Below are 24,303 nucleotides of genomic sequence, written 5' to 3' on the forward strand. Positions count from 1 at the left end.
CAGTAACAGGACATCGACACATGGACGCTCACTGACAAGGTCAGCAGAGCCACTTTGCCGAACGTCTCACGTATTCTCCATACATATACAGTATTAGATATAAATAAACTTCATCCTTAGTGCCAGATGGCTCAATTGTGCTGGGGCTCCTCTGCGATGTGAATTTATAAAAAAAGGATATTATTGTACAGTATGTCTCTATTTCTTGATTTCTTTGATTTTACCTTCATTTTACCAGGCAGTTGTTTGAGATCACATCGTCCCTTTTACACGCGAGACCTGGCCAAAATGGCAGCATTAAAACTAAGGATGATAGACAGAGACTCGATTAATAAAGACGAAATCATTGATAAACAAACAAAAAGGTAGAGAACGTCCCAGAGTCTTGTGAATGGACTATGTTATATAGTCCGGTGAGCACTAAAACAAACATGATAACAGAAACATACACTAATTCATCTCCACCTTCCACAATCGTTCATTAAAAAGTTTGTAACATGAATTTTAAAATCATTAATGATGATAAGTTCCTTTAATTATAATTGCGGTAGAGCAGGGATTCTTGTACAGTACAGTACCATAGTCTATTAGTGACATCAAAGTGCCAGCAACGAGCATCTTCCTTAGAACAAAAGAAAAACAAGGATGTTCCTGTAAATAAATCTCGTTTTTGATTTATTTTCCAGGTTAATGGCGGCCTCCAGTGTGGCAGGACTCTTGTCGATATGCTCCTGGTACGTCATAGTTTTATAGTTGAGAATTACCAGTTATGAAAATCCAACTTCATCATTGTTAATTCGTCTGTCCATACAAATGTCAACGGACATCGTTTTCAAGATCTTGCCGTGCGAACGCGACTTTTCTGAAACAAAAACGCAAAAACGACACGTTTTCACTTGAAATGTTGTTGCGTAAACAGGTCCTCAGAATGACAATGTTCTACTGCGAGCATAGCCAGCCCTACTTTATATTTGCCCTAATACCATATTCATCTTTGGGTTCAAACTTCCTGCTTACTTTTCTTAAGAGTTTGACACCTCATACATTTGTAGATTTGTCAGTCATCACCGAGAGGGAGATTCAAACAGGATGAATGGTCACAATGCAGTTACCAAAGTTTATTCTAACCCATTTTTATATGCGTTGTGAAACCTCACGTCAGTCATGGTTTTGTCAGTCGTTTCTTTTTCTACATTTGTTAAAAAATAGTGAAAGTGAGGAAAACGTTTTGGTGGGAAAACTGAATATTTTTCTCCGTTATTCCTCAAAGCACACAGTATCTCACTGTGTTTCTGCCTCCAAAGCTGTTGTACCAACATCTCTTGTGTCTCAGATTAGTGGTTCACTCCGATAAGCCAGGAAAACATACTGACTGGCAGCTTTTACCGGCGCCGATTCTCAAAGCAGGCGACCGTTCACATTTTACCTTTGTCAAAAATTATTTAATTTCTCCTGGTCATTTCATTGAAATGTGGAAGCCTTTTCTGGCTATGCTTGATGAGAGCTGACTGTATACACTGATGGTCTGTGCTGCTATATTGTGTGTATAATGTGTGTAAATTGTGACTATTTGGCATACTCATTGAGGACTATGACTGACTCCCACCCATGTGTGTTTTGTTTTGTGTTGTTTTATTGTTTGTTTTCTCCCCAGGACTGTTTTTAAGAGAAGGACAGATTTTTTGTTTTTTTTCTTTCATGCAGGGGATTATGTTCCTTTTTGCAGGCCATTGGCATCTTTGGACATCTACCTGTACACCCCTTGCCTCTCAATACTATGTGTAATACTGTTCCCTGGGTATTCTCGTCTTGTCAATCTGTGTGTGTTTTTGTTTTGTATTGTACAAAAAAGCTATAAATAAAATAATTTAAAAATTATTTTAATTTCCAAACCCAATAAAGTCTTTTATTTGATTTCTGCCTTTGTGCTGACAGCGTGTAAAAAATGTCTGCTGTGTTTTTAGTCTAGATTTTGATATAATTGAAAATGTTCGGGGGGGGAAATGTGCCATTTGTTCCGGTTTCATTACAGTGTCAACGCAGCGTGGGAGGTTTAAAAAGGAGCTAATTATTCTCGGTCACCTTATGACAGATTTGATAAGAGAAGATCTGCTGGTGTTGGATGATGTTCAGAGGACTGAATGACGAGCATAAAGAGATTAAATTAGGTTCTCTTTGGATCGAGAGTTAATCCTCCGCAGGATTTCACAGTATTCAGTGCTATTAACTCTGCTTGTTTCAAACTCAAAAGATTATTTATTTTCATGCTCTGCTGATTCCAGCCAAGAAGGAAAAAGAGAGTTTGCATTTACAGTGCCCACAGTAGCAGACTTCGAATCTCATGTGCAGACGCTGAATGTAAATACATATTGTTCTGTGATGTGATGTGGCTGTTCTACTTGGACTTTATGTAATCTATTGTGATACTCTTTCGGGCAGATAATCAAATTAGATTAATATCCTGTAAGAGTGGATGCCATATTCATGTATGGGAGAGTGGATCTTAATGTTTAATGATGAAATTAATTGTGGTGACATTGCAGTGTGATTTGATTCAATATACCACGCAGACCGTGGGAGCGAAGACAAGGACAGTCACACGAGATGAATGCTTGGTTACAGGAAGCCGCCCGCAGGCAACACATGCTGCGTGGAAGCAGGACTGAGGGAAGAAAAAAGCACAATATAGGAGGGGGGGGGGGGGCAATATAAACAAATGGGGCACCATTTTAGTGTGACTGTAACAAGAAAATGAAGAATTATCCATGAAACTATGCAGAATGTGACAAGCAGTGCTACGTGTTCACCATGAACCATTAACATGACATGTCGCTGGAAGCTTATTAACTTCACTTCAGTGCATGATTTATAGAAATGTAATGAAGAAGGATGATGCACTTTAACCCGATGTGAGCTGCCATTGTAAACAGAGAAGCTGGTGTTCGTCACATGCTCACTGCGTTCAGCCGTGTTTTCACAGGCGTTGACTGCTGAGCGCGAGCACATGCTCATGTAAAGAGTCACTTCTTTGGTTTGGATGTCCAGATAATGGACAATACAATCATAACGCTGTCAAGTTATGAAAAGACTTTCATTGTTCCTTCTTTTCAATCGACTATTGTTCCAAAGAAGTTCTTCAGTTAACACCAATTTTTTAATATTCGTTACATTTTGAACAAAACTTGTTAATCAGTTGTTGGGGGGGGGCTCATTACACGTCATTACATTTATTACACTAATGTTTTATAAATAATGAAATTCTCGAGCCTCCTGTTTGGCTTTTTCCCCCAAATAACAGCATGAACATAGTGAAAGATTAAGACAGATTTGTGTGTTATTTCAAACATTATATACTGTATATCAGACCAGGGCCTTGTACGGCCCGCAGGCTCCATGGCCTTTGGTTGTTCCAGAAAAGCCAATCGAGGGCACTGCGAAATGCTAAAAATCTATTGAAAGCTATTGTAGTACAATAGCTTTTCCTTTGTTTTGAAGCTTTTTAAGATATAGTTCTTCACCTGTTTTGCCACCAAGCCAGGTAAAAGTCAAATTGTTTCAGAATGGAAAGTTTTCAGCAAGACATCGACATCTCATCACAGTTCCATCAGTGACCACTCTTTTCTCAAAATACAACTTTATAGAATCTATTCGGTGCATCGACCTCTGTGAAATCACAGAAAAACTTGAAGCCAAACTTCTCAGAATCTTGAGTCTTAGGTTACACAAACTTTAATTTAGTTTGCAGGAGCCATTTTTTTTCACACAGAGGTTTTGTTTTTGATTTTTTTTTCCTGTTTTCTGTCCAGATTCACTCTTACCATCCTTTTCTATTCAGGGAAACATCGCAAAGTTTTGTATGATTCACACACAGCGGTCTTATACTTGGCTGAATTCCGCTGACAGTCACACATGCCTCCCCATCCTGATCTAATGCAGACCTGGCACAGTGTAGATATTTTGGCAGATGGTATTCAGCAGAGACATCTTGTTAATGCCAGGCAGTCCCATCATGTCCATCTGTTTGCGTGCAGTCCAACTGCTCTCGGCTATATCTAAATATGTGGACTTTCTGTACCAGGCCAGGTGTGCAGGGATAAGGAGATGAAGTGCGGACATGGAAACAACAGCAGGCCCATTTTTATATTCGATACAATGGCATTCTGGTCGCTTTAAGTTCAGAGATGTCACTCAAACAGTGATTATAGATTATAGATTCAAACATATAACTGAAGGAGACTTTTCACCCCAATTAAAATGTAAAGAAAGACCTTTTTTGTTTTTCCATCTAATTTCAAATTTGTTCACTATTTTACATGATATGCTCATACATGCATGGATTTAAGGTAAATTAGTGTTGAGGTAAGGATGCCCGGAAACACTTGGCTCCATTAAGCAGCCGGGAACTCTCATGATTCTCAATCAATAGTCTTGTTTTGGAGGCACAGACGACTGTGACGAAACCAATTAGAGGTAAAAATCCATGCCTGCCTGCTATGAAATCCCAGCAGGATAGTGATTTGTGTGTGTGTGCATGCGTCTGTGTGTGTGTGTGTGTGTGCATGCAGGCGCGCATGCATGTGCATGTGGTTTGTATTTCACGAGTAAAGTTGGAGCTTTTTTCATTGAGTAGAAATCAGTCTGGTTTACTGCTCATTAAACAAGTTGTGTCTAGAAGGAAACATGTCCAAATGTTTATTCAGTACATTCTAATACGGTGAGTTTTTGCTCAACAGAATTAGTAAATAAAATATACAGATCCTTGAAAGCATCTCTGGAAAGACTTTGATCCACTTTTGTTTCGTATTGTGGGATTTGAACTCGATAGAAATCATTTCCGAATTATAGCCACTCTCTATTCTATTCTATTCTAGTCTATTCTATTCTATTCTATTCTAATGATTCCTGGAGGATAAACACGACTAACTTTGTCTCCACACGCATTTTATTGCTACTATCGCTGGTCTGATTTTTGGTCCTTCCAACCTTCCAAAGAAGCTATTGAAAAGAACATTGACAATAACAACAATGGCGGCCTCCCGAGTGTCATAACTCTCTGTCCATATTATTCTGGGACTTGTTTATTTTTGAGAGTCACCCGTAATAACGATTTAACTTTGTCATCCGTCCGTACCAATGTCAGTTTACAGCAGAGTAATCTCTGGGTGCGTGTGTGTGGTTTTATTACAGACACGACAACACCTACTGCCCTACGGCAGCAGGTAAGGACTAGACACGGACATGTTTGGTGTAAAAATGGAAGAATAGGGATTTGGGAAGCTGTTGGTAAACCCTGAACAGAGCAGACGAAAGACGAAAGAGGAATTTGAAGTGCTTCAACTATGATATTGACTACCATTTGGTCCACATCTGTCCACATGATGAGCAGAAGTCACATGCATGAGAGAAGTTAATTTAACATACAGCGAGGGCTGTAAATCACCAGATGGACTGATGAGAGAGTTTAACGCAAATCTACATCAACAGAATGGGACAATGGCTGAAGTGCTTGACTGAACAGAAAAGATAAACAGGAAACAGATGACACACTGCCTCATGTGGCCACGAGTGGGAGTATAAGGACTTCAGTGGGAGGGGGTCTATGTACGGGTCGCAGGGTCTCGGCACACCTGAAACATGAGAGTATCAGCACTTTGGTCAACTGAGTTGTTTTTAATAGTGCTTTATAAATACATTGGATTGGATTGGATTGGATATAAGTATAACAATCCAGGAAACGCCTCACTAAGCAAAAAATCTGTTAAAATCCTTAAATCTGATGTGTTCAGCGTATGAAGCAGATCTTTGACACTGTGAATGTTATGAAGTGTTGTAGCGATGGCGGCTAAAGAATACACTATGAGGCTGTGTCACGAGCCTCTCTCACACCGAGGGTTTGATTCCAGGGCTGTTGTGTCTTTATTACAAGCTGGGGGGAATGGCAGAATGATTTGTTCTCTAATACGCCTGTCTGCCATCTTGGGAGGTGGTAGCAGAGGCACATCAGAGGTGAGCCGGCACACACACACACACACACACACACACACACACACACACACACACACACACACACACACACACACACACACACACACACACACACACACACACACACACACACACACACACACACACACACACACACACACACACACACACACACACACACACACACACTAATGAGACGCTCCTCTGTCATGTCTGTGTTGTGGGCTGTCAAACATCACACACCAGGCAATCTCAGCTTGGATGTTTGGGAATTGCTTGAAGCCAACAATGTGAGGAGCGCTATAGTTGCAGCACCGCTGTGGAATCTCTGTGAGAAAGAGGCCACACATCAGGATGGAGCTGATTCCTCAAAAGCAGCTTCTGCATGTTGAGTCTTTTTGACTTTTGCATTTACAGCAGATTTTGTTTTTGTTTGCCTGTCACTCATATCGTGAACAAACCTCATCTTATCATGAATGTACGGACCCACTGCTGTTTGCAAAAAAGTTTCGCTCAACTCTAAACTGTGTTTTCTGAGTCTTAAATTAAATTCACTATTCTACGTGCAGCCTGTTTTGTAAGGAAACCAACTCGTGTTAATTTTAATTGTGTCCTATAGTTAGACTAGTTTTAATTGTGTGCACATTGCTGTATTGTTCTAGCAAGGCTGTGACACGTTCACTGAGCTGTCAGCTGGATGTGGGTCAGTTTAATGACTGACTCACTCATTATGTTCAGCTGAAGTTACATCAGTTAGTGGGAGGAAGATGCTCTTTAATCTGGGATAAAACTTTATATCATTTGATTCAGAAACAGCACTGCTGTACAGCTAAGTGCAATTCACAGTAAAGAACACCCTGTGCCAACAATAAATATATATATTTAATAAAATACCATCGTATTTATCTAAAAGGAATGAAATACTCGTGCTTTGAATCCTGAATTATATTTATTCGTCATTCCATTTTACTTCAGAACAAATGATATGCCCTTCGATAGATGTACTGTATTCAACACTTTTGATATAATCCTCAATATTTTTTGAAACAACCAACCAAACAAAAACAAAAAAAGAAAGATGTAAACATTTTCACAGTGCATCAAAAACGTCACTGACAACAATGATAATTTAATAATCATACTGTAATGATATTTTTAAACCTATATAGATAGACTTTTTTTTTTTTTTTTTTTTTAACAACATACATATATATATACAGCATATCACATTCAGCCTTGTTTGTGTCTTAGAAACTGGGGGAGAAGGGCTGCAAAATGTATGATTGTGTGTGTGTTAGTATTTACAAACACCAGCCTAATGCAGTGCAGCCGAAAAGTGCACATCTCCTGAGGACAGACTTTGCTGCTGTAGTCAGGGAATCCAGATTTGTGTTGCATGTTCCTTATCGCCGCTACCTTTTATTTATTTACAGTGAATTAGCTCATGCTTAAAGACAGCAGGGAGCATGCTGTACGATTTATCACATCATTCCCACCAAGTGTAAAATGGAGAAAGTGAATTTCACCACTTTACATTTCTCAGTCTGAGCTTCATGCCAGAAAAAAGCATCAGCAAAGTCTTGTTTTTAGTTTTTAGGATGCATCTTGACAGGACAGATTCAGGCAGAGGTGAAATGACTTGGTGCATTCGATGGATTGACCTGACGCCATACGCCATGCGGACGACTACACAAGTTTTCCGAATGCAAATCTAGTGATCATGGCATCCGGCTCGAGCTGTTTGAGGCCCTTTGATTTGTTCCTAATTAGGCCGACTTGCCATGAAACCCGCTCATCCAAGCGACTGTAACTGCACGAAACACTCAGATTTCTTCATGTTAAATGCTTGAATCTTATATATTCAAATCTTGCAAACAAGTACATTCCATAAATAGGGAGGTAGAAAGAGTCACCTTCATAGAAGTGAGCGTATACAATAACATAAGATTTAATTTCCCACTTGGATTGTTGCATGTGTGGAGGCACCAACAACGCCGTGATGGAAAATGGAGCTAAATTAAGGAGGGTCAGTCTTATTGGTCATTTTACTGCGGCTGTGTATTGTATCGCTGACCTGGCCATGAGAGTATTAAAGTTCAGTCGTTCTCTCTCTCTCATGGCTGCTGAAGGCTGAAGGAGAAATGAATACCAGCTGCAGTGATTAAAGCCACTGACCTGGACGCAAAATAGGGGACATTTATGAAAACGATCAGCCAAAAACTTGAACGTAAACATAAAACCCATCATCCCCATTTCAAGACACTTCAAGGGGTCTCTTCATTCTCTATTTACACATTTTGGTGGATATTGGTTATAGTATCAGAACTGACTTTGGCATCCTTACAAACACATAGTATGTACATACATGCAACGAGTCTCCATATGAAATCCCTGACAGCTTATATACATATGCATACACAATGTGTGAATGAGTATTGAGGATGGGATTGGGGAGTGATGGAGAATACACTTGTAGGTACAGTATTTGTAGTTTAAGTGGTACAGAATAGAAAAAAAGAGACATCAGTCAGATTTTCACAGTAATGTTTCCTGGTTTGTTTGTCCATCTCGTTCCATCATGTGAAGAGCTTGGGCTCAGCTTTTAGCCAAGTCTTTGATATGTATCTTCTTTACATTGTAACCTGCATATTGATAGAAAAATATGAGTCCAAAACAGCCTTTTGGCCGTGACAGTGAGGGCAAAGGCGACGTAACATTTGGTTGCAGCATGAAAAACACAAAATTCTTCTTATATTTTACTTTTTTTTTTTTTTTTACGTTTTTTCTAAATGCTGTTGAAAAAAAACTTCAGTTGTTCTTGACTCGTGAGTAAAAAGTACAATCATTTTGTTTTTCTCGAAAGGTAACTACTTTGAGCTGGAAACAGTAATGAGCAGAGGCTCAGTACGTCTCTTCACTCCAACAAATAATTGTTGAAAACGGGAGGATGGCAGTGCTGTCTCCAGTGTCCCGATCAGAGGATTTGTTGGATGGACACTCTTTTTCTCATTTCGCTTTTTTTCCTTTGTTGATGATGGTTCGTCTTATATGCACAAGTGCAGCTGGCTGAAAATATCTCCGGCCACAGAAAGCTGGAGGCTTCCTTCAGCTAAATCATCTCACAGTTTGCTCCAGGTCAAAGATTCACAGCAGAATTACACACGCTTGACTGGATATTGTAAAGATGTTCTATGTATGCATGCTTTTATATGATGAAACTACTTTTTAAACTCTAACTTCAATGGTGTTATTAGTAATCATACTTTAGGGATAACAAGAATTATTCAGTCACTTCTGAACTAAAAATTCCACCTGGATTTATGTCTCATTCCTTCCAACAATCAACTGCTACTGAATGTTCAGATTGGAGAAAAATGAACTCCACTGGCTGGTTTATGTTGCATGAAGTAAAACCTGACCGGTATCATACAGAGGACACCTAAGATTTATGTCCAGTGCTGATGTACGAGAGTAAGTTATGCAGCAATAAGAAAGGAGATGGTGGAGAGGCAGTATATTATACTTACATATCCACACCTGCAGAGTGTTGGCATTGCCTACCGAGCCATGATTTTGAATTGAAGGGAATTTCAGGGTTAAAGAGGCTGTCAGCCGTTAAAGAGGATGAAAAGTGCATTTTCAGGTCTTGCCTGTTTTTGATTGACCAAAACAATGATATTGTTTTCAAATCATTTTTAGCTTTTTGCTGGAGGGTTTCAAACGGCACCTCCATGCCACGACGCCGTTTCAGTGAAACGAACAGGGTTTCTCGCATGCAGGGCTAATGTGGGTCTGAACAGGCCTTAAACCCAGAGCTAACAGGGATGTAAGCTGTGAGCTAACAAGGATCAGACCGCAGGGCTGAATGTCAAATGAAAAGCCCTAGTGGGGTATTAGCTAAGGTGGTGATTTAGTGCCCTTTTCTTTTAGTAGCTCTCGCTTCACCAGGCGAGAGCGAGCGGAGCAGGCAGCGGAAAACCCCCAGATGTGCTGACCTGGTTGTTTTTTGCGTCACATAAAGAACATCCTTTCATGGCAAACTGAAAGTGAAAGTGGGAAACACTTTCGGCATCTCGTCTTTTGTGGGAAGTGCACAGAGATGCGATCTTCCTTCTCACCCACTCGGGTTAAGTCATGACAGTCGAGCACAACACGCAGTCTAGCAGATCTGATTCATTTTGCTTGTGACAGGTCTCTTTTGTATTTCCATTTGATGACCTGTGCTGCCAAGGGCGGAAAGTGCAAAACTGCTTGTTGGGCAAATACTGCAGTTAAGCTCGACGATGCTCCGTGGGCATATTTGTCAGAATTATGTAAGCAGGTGCTGATGCGAAGCCTTGCATCTCTCATGTTACGCTCTTTTACTAAGAAACTGGCAGGAGGAGCATAAAAGGCAAGAGGTCCATATTCATGCATAGACATAAAGTTAATTTCTCCTGTTTTCACATGCTTTAGGATAATGGTTAATTGTTCCCACTGGAGCGGAAAAAAAATTGCTGATACGATGTTTGCTTCTCAGAGGAGCTGCATACATGTAATTTTGCCCATGAAAGTTCACTCTCACAGAGGCACATTAGAAAAATACACTCACATACTGCACAAATATATAATGTCTCATTAAAGGTAATCTGATCTAAAGGTTACTGGGACTCATTGTAAGTCTTTTTTTCCCCCCATGATATTGCACTCAATGAAAGACTAAGCAGGTTAACTGTTGAAATCTGTGAATATTAAAACAACGGATGAAGATTTGGCGTCTTGCAAAGCCTCGGGGTGGCCACATTTTAGCCTAATAGTTGTCTCTAATTGAGTTAAAGTATGTGCCCTCTTTTGTTGTTGTGTATTGTCACGTATAACCAGTTAAAATCATGAGACTGATATTTTTAAATAAGCTCTTTTTGCATGAGATGACTATCCGCTAAGTGCACGCTATTAACCAAATACCAAAAGTTTGTCTAGACAACTCTCTCTTCTTCCCTTTTTCCCTGTGTGGCATGCCGATACAAGCGAGGCTCTGTTCACCATTGACGTTTCCATGGAGATGTTTTTCTGTTTAATTTGGAATATAATGACATTTCATTTGAATTGTTGAGTTACTATTTCATATGCATACTTTTTGGATTTCATGCTATAAAATCAAAGCGAATGATTTGGGAGTCATTTACATTATGAAATTATACAACATCTCTTCTATACTATTTATAACATTAATTTGTTTCACAATGTGAGCTTTTGAAGTCTCCGAACATGTTGGATGTAGGAAATGAATATAACTCGGTGAGAGTTGCATTAAATCCTGTCCCCTCGTGGTAAATCAGTTATTCCTTGAGCCCTGGACAGGGGTTAATAGACAAAATAGAGATTGACAAAATTGACATCTCTTTTCTGCAGAGGGATCAATACAAGCCCCCTCTACCTGCCCAACCCCTGGACAATATGTCAATTTTCACATAGGTAACAGAGAACCCAGCAGGCCAGCTCTTTCTTTCTCAGGGGGCCTTGTCCATATAGATTAGTAAAGGTTGAGAAAGCTATATTTATGTTAATTGAGGCTTTGAAAGCTTAATTTATTCCCAGCAGTGGGGAGAATGCACTAATTTCCTGGGAGACACCACCAGCAACCCTGTGGTCCTTGAGTTTGGTACATAAATAAACACCCACCCGTCATCACATACAGTACTTGTAATAAACACATCACAGGTAGTTTAGAAAGTAAAAAGTTTCAGTATTTGTTCCTCCTTAGTACAGTGTAAATGTGCATTTGCATTGTTGCTCCTCAGTCTTGCTCGGTGTTGATCACGTATCGTGATGAGATAGTTACTGACGCTTATTAATTCAACCTGATGAAATATTGTTGGTACACATCTCTGGACTGTTTGGCTTGCATATCCTCCTGTATTGGCTTTTAACTATGTAGTCCTGTGTGTTTTGGCAGTATCACATATTTGAGGCATGAAACAAGATTTCAACTGAAGAAAACCTTGTTGTTGTTTTTTTGACTTATTTTTACACTTTTTGTTCAGAAGTACATTTTAACATTTCCCTACCATGCAGTTTGTCTCTTATAATCTTTCTTCTTGTTATCTTTTTCTTCTACTCTTCATTTTTGTCACCCCTTTTACCACCTGTCTGTCTGTTTCTCTCTAGAGGAAGTCACTCTGCAGCTCATTGGAGAGCTGACTCACAGCCACCTCACTGTGTTGGGATCCTTTCAGTATCCTGGCAGTCTGCTGCGGACTGTAGTCTGTGAAGTGTTCTCTGTTATCAGCGGCTGTTTCGGGACAGGGACAGTGCTTGCAGGTCCGGTGGCTCTCCGGCAGCCCGTTGGACAACCTTGTAGAGTTGCACTCCTCGTTGTGATGACGTTGCCTGCAAGTTCCCTTCTGTGCGGGACTGTCATGGCACACAAATCCACAGAGTGTCCTTCTGCACAGGGCCACATCCCGACATAGAAACTTCCGGAAATTGGGCTTGAAGACCAGGTAGACAATGGGGTTGTAAAGTGTGGAGGACTTGGCAAAGATAGCTGCCAGAGCGAAAGCCATGGGTGGCACAGTTGTTGGGTTACCAAACGCTGCCCACATGGACACGATGGCATATGGACTCCAGGCAGTCAGGAAGCCGATGCAGACTGCCACGGAAAGCTGTGGGAAGCGACACGACACAACCACATGAGCGTCAGTAAAAAAGATGAACAATTTATTCAAACTGTGAGACACAAACCTGTGTGTTTACCTTCACAATAAGTGCATGTGCATTGGTGGTCTTGTTCTGGGGGGACATGTGCTGCTGCACAGCCTGGCGAGAGCCCCGGACCGTCAGCAGGATGAAAGTGTACGACAGGAAGATTACAGTGCATGGCAGAATGTAGCAGAAGAAGAAGAGGCATACGATGTAGCTCATTGCTGCCGAGTTCTGACTTGGCGCATGCCAGTTGATGCAGCAGGCTGTACCGTAAGGCTCCGCCCCGTACTCCCCCCATCCTGACAGAGGACCAACAGCAAATACCCCAGCGTAGCACCAGATGCAAGCAACCAGCAGGCAGGCGTGGCAGTACGAGAACTTGTTACCTGAATGCAATTGAAGAGGGAGAGGAAGATGAGACCAGAGTAATTACTGAAGCAAAAGCAAACTGAGTTCCTTGAGAAAATCAAAGGAAGACAAAAGTAGTAAGAAGTGGAGAGTAACCGTCCAATAAATGATGGATATCTTGATAGAAAATCTTTCTCTGTGAACATGGAGTTTTGACAGACTTGAATTGATGCAAATTGACATTACAGGAATGTTTGCAGTGGTTTCCAGAAAATGTACATTTACCCATGGGCATCTTCTGATATGGGATTATACAGTACACAGAAATGCACGTGTGAAGTTAGTAATGTACATAATGGCAGCAACCCGAACATAAGCATATTCTGTGTGTAGAGGGAGAAGCTGCACAGCATGTTGGGGGAGAAAAAACACAAAAAACCACCACTATTTCCCTGGTTGTTTCCGAACCTGAGATTTATGCACGCATTTACAAGACACAGTCACCACTGGGAGTGACTGCTTTTTCTGCACAGAGAAAGTAATGGAAATAATTTGCTGGAAATAATCAATTAACTAAATGTTTTGATTTGTGAAAAAATGCATCTTTTTTTAAATGCACCATCATGAGAACATTAAGTCCCTCATGTCGTCTGGATTTTGTTCCTAGACTGCATTTTGTTTGCACCAGTGTTGCCCTCAGTCAAACTTTGTGAAACAGAAGGCATGCCTTTTGTGTTTTACTTGCATTTGTTATTGGTCCTGCAGAGATAGCATAATCAGTAAATTTATGTATTCGTGTCATTCTAGGGTCTGTTATATATTATCCTTTTTGTTTTTTTAACTTTTGGGATGCACATTTATGACTGTTTTGAGCAACCGTAAAATTAGACTTTTTCGCCATTCTGGACGACAGACAGCAAATCAATACATCAAAAAGATTGACATCCATCTACATTAGCTGTACAGTGGTGTGGTGGTTGGTGCTCTTCCTTCACAGTGAGACGTCCATGGATGGAGTCTGGTTGGTGGTGAGCGAGTATGTGTCAGTGTCTTAGTCTCTGCGTCGGCTGGGACTGCTTCCAGCACCCCTGCACTGATTTGAAAAGGAGCTGTATAGTAGATGGATTAAAAAGAAAAAAACAACAGTTTGAAATAAGGGGAATATTGGATTATTACAGCCTCTGGTAATGAATGGTGTGGGACTGGCTTGTTGCACTTGTGCCAGATGTAATTGAGAGGATCCTTAGGAAACAGCTTTCATCATCGTCTGCTATAATTGTTTTAGGTAGGAGCTACATTCAGTGGGGAAGGGAGCACAGCCGGCCTTATCTAAGGCGCTACACAGTCCTCTTTAGCTCAATGTCAGCTCCTCTTACGGTTGAAGGGGAGTGTTGGGGGTGATTTCGCCCTGTGGCTCACTGGACTGTGTGGCGTTGGGAAGAGTTGGCTTGTTAGCCATTGCAGATGGCTTTTATCTGATGCAGAATATTCCTGCGCTTTCGTTACACTGCAGATTACAGTATCTATTCTGTGAATGACTGTCTGCTCATAGACCTCTCATCTGATAGAAGTCGAGTCTTTTCCAATGCTTCAGATTTGCATGCCATCCTGCTTTGAGGTTGTTTAAGTCCGTTATAGGATTTTAATTGTAAATGTCTTAGTGCATCGTAAAAACTCTAAACTTGTCTCTCAGTAGAATTTAGAAAGCCTTTATTCAACTGGATTTGTAAACAAGCTTTGGACTAACAGAAATTCTTAGTAACACAAAGGTGCCATTCTTATCATATGTCTGCCGGTAGCATGGCCCAGCATCCATTTTTCTTAGGAAGACAACACTGAAGCTTGTAAAAGAAAAAAACGAAGAAAAGAAAACCTGTGGTTGGCCCGAGTGTGCGTCACAGCTGGTGAGAAGAAAGAGCACATTAACACAGAAAGACTGTTTGTGGCCGAGCTTTGGAAAGAAGTTCAAGAGACGAGATAAAGAATGATACTGTTAGCACACAAAACCACACACACCTCCTCCAGGATGTCAAGATGAAGAAAAAAAATGAGCAGAAAATTCCAATTCTGGTTGCTTAAGGTCACAGTAAACTAATTTTAGGCTCTCGTATAGAAAACTCACAGGTGATTATTCTCTTAGTCTTTCTTCTAAATGCTTCAGGTGCAGTCAAATGTTTGGAAAATTCTCCTGAAATCTGTTTTTGAAGCTTTGTTAAAGTCAGTCGGCGTCTCGCAGCAAGTTTGTGGATCAAACCTAATGGCTGACAGGGCCTTGCAGTTATTTTTTCCTTGCATTTAAGGGTATTCTCCAGCTACCCCCTTTCTGAAATCTAAGGATGTTTGGCAGACTGTGTTGTGTGTACTAAACTTTCTTGCTGTCTGTGATTTCATTTAACAGAAATCTGTAATCAAATCTTTCAAAATGTCTAATTTATGTAATAGGTTTACTCAGTAACGTGAAATGTTCTCTTTGCCCTGCGCTAAACGAACTACTTACTGTCCTGTGGTAACTTTTGCCCCCCCCCCCCCCCCCCCCCGATTAACCATGGTCAGAAAGTTCCTGATCATATGTTTCAGACCAGAAGACTTTCAGTCATGTCATTAGCCTGGCGCTTCACCTAATCTGTTAATAACTAAATGATGCATCGTTTGCGCTACAAGTTCAAGTGGATTGCTCATACTTGGTATTCAGATGAAGGTCTGGCCATATATTCACACCAGTGGGTTTGCAGATGATTTGAAATGTTCACTTTGCTCTGTGCCCATGGTGGAGTTATCGGCAGTGTTTACTCGCATTTTCACATGAGTGATGCCGTGTCCTTGTAAATGTTTTTTGTTTGTGAGAAACTGTGTCGCTGTTTGCCAGAAGGGCAGTCCACTATGGTATATGAACTAGTTTAGAGGCAACAGGACACCACATTTCTACAAAGTTCTTTGCAGGGAAGTCTCATAAAAGTGTAATTATTTGTGCTCATTTGCATTTCAAACACTTGTTTTTTGAGGCGTGTGGTCCCTCGCGTTTTAAACTTTGCATTATTGTTGTCTGTGTTCTTGTGGAAAACAGACAAGAGAAATGCTTTAAAAAAAACCTCTCTTAAATACTGTTTGTCTATTAGCTGCCTATCTGACTGAAATAAAGAACCACTTGTATCAGTAAAAAATAAAACACCACATCTGGCATGTCTTCGTCTTCTCCTGGCTGAAGTTTCTAGCGCTTATTTATTCCTTCCACCAAATCTGCTACCCCATTATGGTAATTGCACTGTGCAAGGGCACGTTTTATCTTGTTTATGAAGCCCTATAAATCGGATTGATACAGTATGTGTCAGAGTGCCTCAGCTCTGTGTACCCCTACGGTGTGTGTGAAGCGTGTAAATGGGATATCCTTGGATCCTGTACCCCAGGATGCAGATTCCTCGTTTGAAGTATCAAAGCTACAGAGTACAACTGTACAAGCATTCATGGATTAGACCAAAGACGACAGTTTGAGAGTTAAACGGCATTCGGTTGTTTTCAGCGGATGCCAATTCATTCACTATTGCGTACTCAATTATTCTGAATTCATTATGATTTATTAATTATGAATCGTGGCTGACTAGTGCTGTGACAAATGAGCACATTTTAATAGAAATAAAAAGAAATAGAATAGAATTGATTAATGAGTAGACGCGTGTGAAATTCTGAGCCTTTGGTGAGAGGGGGGGGGGGCTTTTAAAATATAGAAAAATAATCAATAGAAATATCTTTGAAAATACCAACCTTGTTTTTAATACAGATTGGTAAAACAAGGGATTTTAACTAGAAATGTATGTTACGGTGAATTTAGTTTAGTAGTGTGAATTTATTCCCTCGCTCAGTCTTATATAGCAGTCAGTTAATATTCAGGGTTAAGCTTCTGCTCATTAAACTCCATCTCTTATTAGAATGCAGCCTGTTGTATTGTTTTTCTAAGCAAATGTTTCAGCGTCAGTCAATTTGTGCATTTATTCTTACTGTGTTCATGATGTAACTTTCCACAGTTGAGATGAGAGGAGTTACACTCACAGTAATGAACTATGTCCACTGGAACAATCAATCTAAAATCAACTGTCTGTTCTGCTTACTAATGGTTTTTCCAATGTAATTATGCAAAATCTTTAATAAAAAAAATATGTATGTGCATTCCTTAGTTTCTTTGCATATTGCAGTTTTCTATGTGAGGTTCTTTGTTGAAATGGTTTCTTTGTGTCTTTGTCCATTTTCAGTGCAGCACATTTGATTGTGCTCGTGGGAGATTTATTGGTTTTGCTTGAAGAATATCAGAGGTTAATTATCAGTCCATGGCTTCTCCATACTAACAGTCCCAAGGTCACGGGGTAAATCTTCAACCAATGGAACCAAACTTTTGTTTTTGATTTTGACTGTAGAGGATTTTTACTATTTTCTCTTTACACTCTGGAATTTTATCATGACCGACCATCTTATGTGGGTGGTAAAGTGGGTGAACTTGAGCACAAAGCCACACAAACAGAAGGTCATGAATACCCCAACAGAGGGCCGAGACAGGGGGGGTCCATCCTAACATACAGCAACAACACTGACTGGTGTGGAGTCTGGCTGCATTCACACTATATTTAAATTCATTGTTGATTAATTTGTGAAAAAAATGTTTTTTTCAATCTAATGCTTTGTATCAAATAACCACACAAGCGCAGCTTTCAGGAGCAGATGGAGTTTGCTCCGCTATAATGGAGACAGACTTGTTCTGGCACCCTGTCTTTGTTAGCTAATGACTTGAAATCAGTTTGGCTTTTCACGACAACAGAACCCTACAAAGAGCAAGTGAGCACTGCCCAGTGAAGTGTGTCCGATGGGGTTGAAGCCCTGCGAGAGGCCAGTAATTGGACACTTAGTTTAGTTTATACCTCACTCCACAGAATTTGAGGCTTTGGATGGTTTCGGAAAAGCAGCCACTGAGCCTTGAATGCCTCCAAAAGGAAACTATTGAATGTGTTTAAATGCATTTTTCTCCTCCTCACGTTCACTGAGTGCAACTGGAGCTGTAAGTCGGCCCCTTGAAACTGGAGTTGCAGCTCAAACACAGAAACGTATAGTTGTTCTCAGGCTGTTATCAAAATGTCCCCAATAGTTGAATCATTCTTCATCTGATTTATGATCTGGGCATTGATCGGAGAATGTTGAAAACAAAAAGAAAAGCACCGCCTCAATGTGTATGAAATGACTGAATATATGCGAAAAAGCACTTCATTCACATATTTGTGTCCGATATTGGATGACTGTTAGATGAGGAAAAACACGGCACTAACGACCTCTCTTTTAATGGACTGACGGGTGAGATTACCACACTTTAGCATGATACTTGACTGAAGGCAAAATGTTTTGTATTGTTGGCACCATGATGGCTGCACTCAGCCCAAAGCTGAAAAAAAGAAAGCGTCCATTAGAGACACTTCCACTTCCTCGGATCTCCAATTCACTCAGAAAAGCGTGACAGACACATAAGACAGATGTGAACTCAAACAAATAAACCCGCAATTGTGTTAGTCACATTGGTACAGACTTATTTTACTCAAACATTGCATTATAAACCAAGAGCTTCTTCTCAAACAGTTTTTTTGCTGTCAAACATCCAAATGTAGTAAGTACATGTTTTCTAAATGGTAAATACACCAATACAGAGAGAAGACACATAGTTTAAACCAAGTTTAAAGTTGCAGCCATAGGTTAGTTTAGTTCTTATCGCATGCCTGCTAACAGAACTGATTGTAACTCTCACAATGGCAAAATATATTATAATTTCTGCTGAAAATTCAAAATAAAACTTTGTCTTGAGCTTCATAAACAAGAAACCAAGGGGCTGGGCGATCGCATATGGGTGATTTGTGAGTTACTCTCATATGAAGTGTTGCTGAGGAATACATTAAAAAGGAATAGAGTACATGAAAAGGCTTTGTAAACATCTTATTTACATTTGGCACTATTTAAATAGGTGGTAGTGCAGCCTTGAACACTGGTATCATTGCATGGCCTCTTTAATGAGCCCCGAGCTGCGAGCTTCTTCTGCGAGCCTCAGCATTTCATGGGCTCCCTGTTCCGATGTAGTTTTACCTACTGGGGAGAGCAACAGCCAAAATGCAATGTCCCTATCAGCATGGGTGAAGTAAAGCACATAAAAAGCAGTAATTAATTACATTCCCTTTGAATGTTGCCACAACATGAACAGTATGTTTGAGCTGTATAGTGAGAATATGATCAGTCGAGGTGCGGCCGGTTGCAAATAGTCCAAATTTCAATTCACCGGGAACGAGGGTGGAGTATTAACAAGGTATTTGTGATAAAATCTTATGAAATTCCATCTGGTCATTCTCTATCTCGCGTCATCAAACTTACAGTATTTTCTGGACTATGGGCTGCACCTGAGAACACTATGTACACACACACACGCAGGAAATCCATGACAACCTGAAGTGTACAAGGTCAATAATGAAGTAAAAAAATAAAATAAATAATGTTTTAATATTTTGAATATGTTACTGTTTTCAAAGCAGTTTCATTGAGGGGAAAACGGAAGTTGGGTTACCGTAGTTTGGGCAGCAGACCTTGAGCCAGCAGACACAGGAGAGCACGGTGAGGTTGGTCAGGCTGCACAGGCCAAACAAAACGCCACAGAAGGCGTAGCCAATACAGATTGTCCTATTAAACAACCACCTGGATGGAGAGAGAGAGAGAGAGAAAAAATATGATTTGTTTGTAACTGACACTGATATTAGAGGGATTCCCTGTAAAATCCTTGCGGTGAATTGCATCCTGCAGATGGGACAGGTAATACATTTCCCAGCTCTCCCTTGGGTCACATACTACTGTAGAGGGCAGTGATGCACTTTGACCCAACGCTGCATAAATGACATTTGTCAGAAACGCATCCTCAAGAGATCTGCCAAGGTTTGCAGATAAAGCACCCAACATCTGACAGATGGAAATGGAAACCTTCATTGCTGATTGTCAATGTTCCCTTTCACTGCATGATGGCGATCCAGTGCTCCTGTTCACAGCCAGAACATCAGCTCATCAGAAAGATTTACCCAAAATGTTTAAAATTTATGAATTTATTTAGTTCTATTATTATTATTATTATTATCTATTATTAGTATTTATTCTAACAATCTTTATTTATACACATTTGCAGTCATGGTATTGCGGCTGATGCAGTGATGTCACAGGTGTTTCTGCAAACCTATTTTTTACTCCGATAAGTTTTAATCTACAGCGTGCGATCTACACTGAGGCTTATTTTAAAATGTCAATGCACAAAACAACCTTGACGGACTCCATGCAGTATAGCACCACTTTCTGTTCACACTTTCAAAAAGTCCCAATGTCATCTTTTCTTCTTTGGAAAAAAATGCTGAACGTGCAGAAGATACAAAACACCAAGAGGGAAAAGTAAGACTGATGTATCACTGCAGATCACTTACATATGAGCGTAAGCTGAAGGAATTGCCAGTGGAAACAAGGTCGTGGTCATTCCCAGGTCACTGATGGCCAGATTAACCACAAAGAACTCTGCAGGCTTCAAGGAGGACTTCTTTCTATAGGCCACGACCAGCAGGATCCCGTTTCCCAGCACTGACAACACACCTGGGACACATAACCGGAGGATATAATAATACTCAAATGGATCATTATCGCAATATCAACATTTCTGATATACATACATGCAAAAAAAACTAACTGCGCTACATTATATTTTCATGAACTGTGTATTTATGCTCTGCATGCCAACATTTTTGGCCAATCATAAGGAGCCATACTGCTCTAGATACCCCTCTGTAGGTTAGATGTGAGGAGAGTGCATAGTGGGCATCATAAGCAGACTTTAATTATAAAGCACATTTTACTGCCTGAGCAGCCTAAACAGACTTTACATGAGCCCTCACATTCACCCATTCATGCACACACTCACACCAATGGTCCACTTTTTTTGTTGGATTTTGGCTATTTGTTAACACAAAAAGTGTTTTCTGTCCCTGAACATAGATTCCAGATGTCAATGTTTTCCATCTACTCTACTACGCCAATGTATTTATACAGTAATATCACTGTGGGTTTGAGGTGAAGGGAAGTATCAGGGCCAGCACTGTTGCTTTTTTAAAGTACTTTATATTAAGTATTTTAGTATGAAAGGCCATATTCGCCATGTATAAATTGTGTGTATCTTGGATCATAACTGTGTCTGTGGTCTGAGCTGGGATAACAAAAGCTTTCCGAAACACGTGTGTACCATATTTACACATTATTGTTTTTGCATTTTTGTTTCAGAAAAGTTTCACATTTACACAGCAACGTTTTGAAAACAAGGTCCATGTACATGGAAACGGACGATGTAGTTTTCATATTGGGTCACTAGTTGGTGCTGTTGGTTGTTTTTGTGATGAAACTACACACACACACACTCGCATGCACGGAGAACAATACACTATAAACATTAACAATATGATTATACAGACATTGGTATAGACAGACGACCATGTTGGATGGTTATTACAGGTGACCCAACTATAAAACCACAGGAGAATATGGACTGGGAGTCATGACGCTCTGGAGGCTGCCATTTCTGTTATTGTTGAGCGAATGTGCGGAAGAACTATTTACTACAGTCGTGGTACGCATGTACAGTAGCAGCGCTTCAGAAAAGTTCAGATTTCCTCTGCCTACATGGGCATGGAGTTGGGAGTTGGTGTTTTTTGAAAAGTTCCACCATGGGAGCCGTTTTCAAAAAGTGGTGTTTTGAGTGGTTTGACATTTTCAGGTGAAAATGTTCTTCATGTAACGTGAATGTAGATCAACAAAAACAATGGCAGATTTCTAAATGAACTTACCTTTTGCTGCTTTAATAAACTTTAACATTTAAAAAGTGTAGAAGTCACATTGGGCGAGGCTTTGGCTGGTCAAAGCACTCGGTGCTTCACGGTTATTCTAGATAATACTTGTGTTTCCATTACTAACAGTTGTGCTTTCTGAGCAAGAGAAAAAATACTCTTATTCAGGGACATTGCATCAAGTTGCTCAGAGAAGATCCAGCTTGTCAAGAGCTGAAGACTCTGGTCAGTTTCATCATGGAATTGATTGTATTTCACTTCATAGCTTCAGCATCATTTCATCCGTGGTGACCATTGGGTAGAAGTCAGAATCCTAAAATGCAAAAATCAGGGAAAAAATGACCAAAAACACTCACCAAAAATAATGTAGAGAGTTCCCATGAGGAAGTCATTGTCTTTTGATATTCTGGACACGAGCAGAAATGTTTCGGAGGCATTTCCCATCTATAAATAAAGACAGGAAAGATAAATGAGAAACATCTCAGGCATCAGAAAACCAAATGTGACGGCCATCACTCATTTCTACAACATGGAGAGAAAATATCATAACGTGCATGAAGAAATAATTCAGTGTCAAATAACGCCTGCATTTTAAATCATCTGGTTTTTACGTCATTTAACGAGACTTAACAAATGAAGGACACTCGAGGTCTTTTGCTTTGTCTGCTTCAGTCGCATGGATCCTCCATACAGTGCTGACAATGTGGAGGTGTATAAATTCATCATCAACTTCATCTCGGAAATCAGGCTTTGATTTACATACACAGTTAATCCTTCTTCAAGTACGTTCATGCATTGTCTCCAAAGCAAGCACCATGGACACACTTTGTAAAGGAATTAACGATTGAACATTGCATGAAAATATATTCATAGCCTTTGTATTTACTCCCTGACTTCACCGTCCACCTACACGTGAAAGAGAAGAGACATTTTGAATCACCTGAGGTAAAGAGCGGAGCTGCTTGTGAACAAACCCTTATTACCACGCGCCCCAGATTATCTTCAAAGAGGAGAAGAAGAGGCAGGACTTTTTTTTTTAAATATCATCCTGTGTGGACATTATATTACAATAAACGTTGAACTCGAGTGGGTGGGCGCCGTGTAGATAAGTGCAGTTGTACAGGCTTGGCGGAAATGTTGAGTGCATGCATGTTTGCATTTTTGTGTGTGTATCTAGTTTCGGGGGATTTCACATGCATCATATACATTTTCAGAACAAGTTGAAAAGTTTTTTACATTAAATGTAGTATCAATTGGAATTTTAACTGTTTCTGTAGTGCATAGAACTTAATCATTTCCTATAAGTGACTGAAGTATCTGAATATATATATATATATATATATATCAGTTTTTTTCTCATTTTGGTGTTTTGAGGAGTTTCTCAGAAGGTGTTATTTTGGGATGGCACAGTATGTTTTGATCATTTTTTTCCCCCTTTTTATGTGTAGCACTGATATTCACAGCGGTTGAAGTCTGCTGAAGATACAGTCGGGGTGTGATGTGCTTTATTAGACCCTGAGGGAAGCTTTAGACTTCTCACCAACGTTTGATAAATTCCACAATTGCATAAAGATGGCACTTGTTTTCATAAAACACACAGAGCAAGAATAAATTGATATTGTGGTGTCAAACTGGCACCGTAATAAAGAATGAAGACTTTTGTGCGGAGGAATTTTATCTAAAACACATAAAATTCAGCTTGTAATTCTCCAGGACTGGGGAGGATGTAGCAATAATGACTCATTGATGACTTCCCCCGTGATGACTGAGTGAGGTGGAGTCAATCATGTTCTCATCCATGAAAGAAACAATCACATCATCAGTAAATTACACACACATCTTCTCACTCAGCCTCTGTTACCTTCAAGGATCTTTTCTGGGTGCTCTTCAGTTTTTGATCTCTAAAAGACAAAAAGCTCCTCAGTCTTTCAGTCCTTAATTCATTCCCATCATTTCTACATGAACAAAGATCTGAAATGTTCCCATCAACCACAGTATGACGGTTTTCATCTCGTGGCGTACCGGAAGAGAACTTGACGTTATTCCAGATACGTCGTTAAAATCTGATCATAAAATGAAATCAATGGTCAAAGGCAGCTTTTTCATGTGGAGCCTTGTGACTGAAGCTTGCCCCTCCTCTCAATGGGGGAAAAGTAATTCGTGCTTTTACTACTGGGCGACTGCAGCTCGCTGAATGTTGGATTCAGTCCAGTTTTGTCATCCTGATTATAGGCGGTTCACAATGCGTCTGTCTTTTAACTGAGACCACAAAACATGAGCATATAATATCATTCCCATTAAACATGTCATTTGATTTGAACAAAAAATACTTGTCTTTTCTGGCCGATCCCTTTTATCCCCAATATGTGTGATTGCTCATTGGGGTCATTAAATGCAGATTTCTTGC

The 24,303-nt window shown here is 40.1% G+C and overlaps 1 protein-coding gene across 1 annotated transcript in view; it reads right to left on the reverse strand.

Moving 5' to 3' along the window:
* Positions 1–12,005: 12,005 nt before the first annotated feature.
* opn7b (opsin 7, group member b) overlaps positions 12,006–24,303 on the reverse strand; it is a 55,806-nt gene continuing 43,508 nt past the window's right edge. The window contains exons 2-6 of the mRNA XM_080470283.1: positions 22,253–22,340; positions 20,493–20,655; positions 19,598–19,725; positions 12,721–13,055; positions 12,006–12,629 (exon numbers count right to left, since the gene is read on the reverse strand). Coding sequence (XP_080326409.1) covers positions 12,129–12,629; positions 12,721–13,055; positions 19,598–19,725; positions 20,493–20,655; positions 22,253–22,340 — 1,215 coding nt within the window. The 3' untranslated portion in view covers positions 12,006–12,128. The remainder of the gene's footprint in view (positions 12,630–12,720; positions 13,056–19,597; positions 19,726–20,492; positions 20,656–22,252; positions 22,341–24,303) is intronic.

The sequence above is a fragment of the Lipophrys pholis genome, assembly GCF_963383615.2.
Source record: "Lipophrys pholis genome assembly, chromosome: 8".
NCBI classification, from domain to species: Eukaryota; Metazoa; Chordata; class Actinopteri; order Blenniiformes; family Blenniidae; genus Lipophrys; species Lipophrys pholis.